This window comes from Trichechus manatus, unplaced genomic scaffold (assembly GCF_000243295.1).
Source record: "Trichechus manatus latirostris isolate Lorelei unplaced genomic scaffold, TriManLat1.0 scaffold00037, whole genome shotgun sequence".
Classification (NCBI taxonomy): Eukaryota; Metazoa; Chordata; class Mammalia; order Sirenia; family Trichechidae; genus Trichechus; species Trichechus manatus.
This window is the reverse complement of record NW_004443973.1, coordinates 13,450,992-13,452,513: the sequence shown is the minus strand read 5'-3', so window position 1 is coordinate 13,452,513 and position 1,522 is coordinate 13,450,992. Positions and strand designations below refer to the sequence as shown.

Sequence of the window (1,522 nt, the reverse complement as noted above, 5' to 3'; positions counted from 1 at the left end):
TTCAAACTGCCCACCTTTTGGTTAGCAGCCAGGCTCTTAACCATTGCGCCACCAGGGCTCCTATTCTTTGGATAGGGAGTAGAAAAGTACAATGAGGATTATTTCTCTTACTAAGCACTATACAGGTAGTCCTCTACTTATGACGGGGTTCCATTCTGATGACTCCATCATGAATTGGTTCTGACATAAGTTGAATACCTCTTTTTTTTTTTTTTAAGTTTTTATTATTATTGCCTTTTTATTATCAGTATCTTTATAAATCCGATCTTTGTCTTTTGGGGGGTTGAAGCTTCATGTATAAACATCTGCAAATGAACATCTGAGAATAACATCAGCAAATTATGCAGTGCAACATGTATGTAGTACATATTACTAATGACGAGATGTACAAAAAAAGATGCTCGTAAGTGTGGCTTGTCATAACTCGAATACATTATAAGTTGGGGACTGTTTGTAGGTATAATTATTGGTGTTTGTCACTTTGTGTATTTTCACTTGCTCTGTTTGCTGAAACACTTTGACCAATAATAAACACTTTCTGTTGTCCGTTTTCAGTCCTTATCTATGAACCAGAAAATCCTGAGGCCAAGGAGTTTTTCTCACTTATTGAAGAAGTACTGCTGATGGGTAAAATTTAACAATTGCAGTTCCTTCTTTCTCATGGAATTATGATCAGTCCCTATTTAAAAACCCGTTATCCTGGGAGATTGGCAAAGTGCATCTCCTTGAAGTGGTTAAGAAAAGGATCAGTGACTGCCTTGGATGGTTTAATGAAAACAAGCTTGTCCTCTGTGGAGATAATCATGGTGACCCCCTTCTCTCTCTGGAGTGGAACTGCCAAAGCTAAGCAGGCTCCCCAGGCACCAAGCACCGGGACCAAACAGAGTTTCCAGAGGGAGCAGGACATGTTAATCACCCCCATGTATTAAGGGGTTATCCATAATTCCAAGGAAAGCCAATACCCTGTGAACTACCATAAATGTCACTTCCTCTTATTCTGTTTAAGAATTGACATTGACAATAGTAAAAAAATAAATAAATTTTTATAGACCTGGGTCCTAAATTAACTTTAAATCCGCAAACGTTTTTATGTCAGCAATAATATGTTTCTTCTTTGTATTACTTCTTTGACCCTACATTCAGTTAGCAAAGTTCAGCTCAGTTTTTTCATGTTCCAAAAAACAGGTATTTCTTGGCTGGAGGGAGGGGCAAGGAAAATTCTGATTTTTCAAAGAATGGAAACATTAAGGAGCTTTTTAAGCAATTCTCTTCCTTTCTGTGGCAGAGAAAACTCAGAGTCTTAAGGAAGATGATGAAGACAGTGAAGAAGACAGTAGCATTGAGAGTGAAGGAGAAAGCACTGAGGAGCCGAGTGAAGAGAGCTCTGACGAATGTGAAGACGGGTGATGAATGTTGGTTTAAGCTTTATGCATTTTCATTAATGTACACCATGGAATTTTCATTAATGCATACCATGGAAATATGAAGAAGAGAGCTGTGTTTTGTCTAATTGTGCTTTATA

General features: G+C 37.8%; 1 protein-coding gene across 1 annotated transcript in view; it reads left to right on the top strand.

The window, feature by feature from the left end:
* Positions 1 to 1,522, top strand: part of ERICH2 (glutamate rich 2) — a 63,298-nt gene extending 61,776 nt beyond the window's left edge. Inside the window, exons 11-12 of the mRNA XM_023730494.1 lie at positions 556 to 627; positions 1,286 to 1,522. Coding sequence (XP_023586262.1) covers positions 556 to 627; positions 1,286 to 1,407 — 194 coding nt within the window. The 3' untranslated portion in view covers positions 1,408 to 1,522. The remainder of the gene's footprint in view (positions 1 to 555; positions 628 to 1,285) is intronic.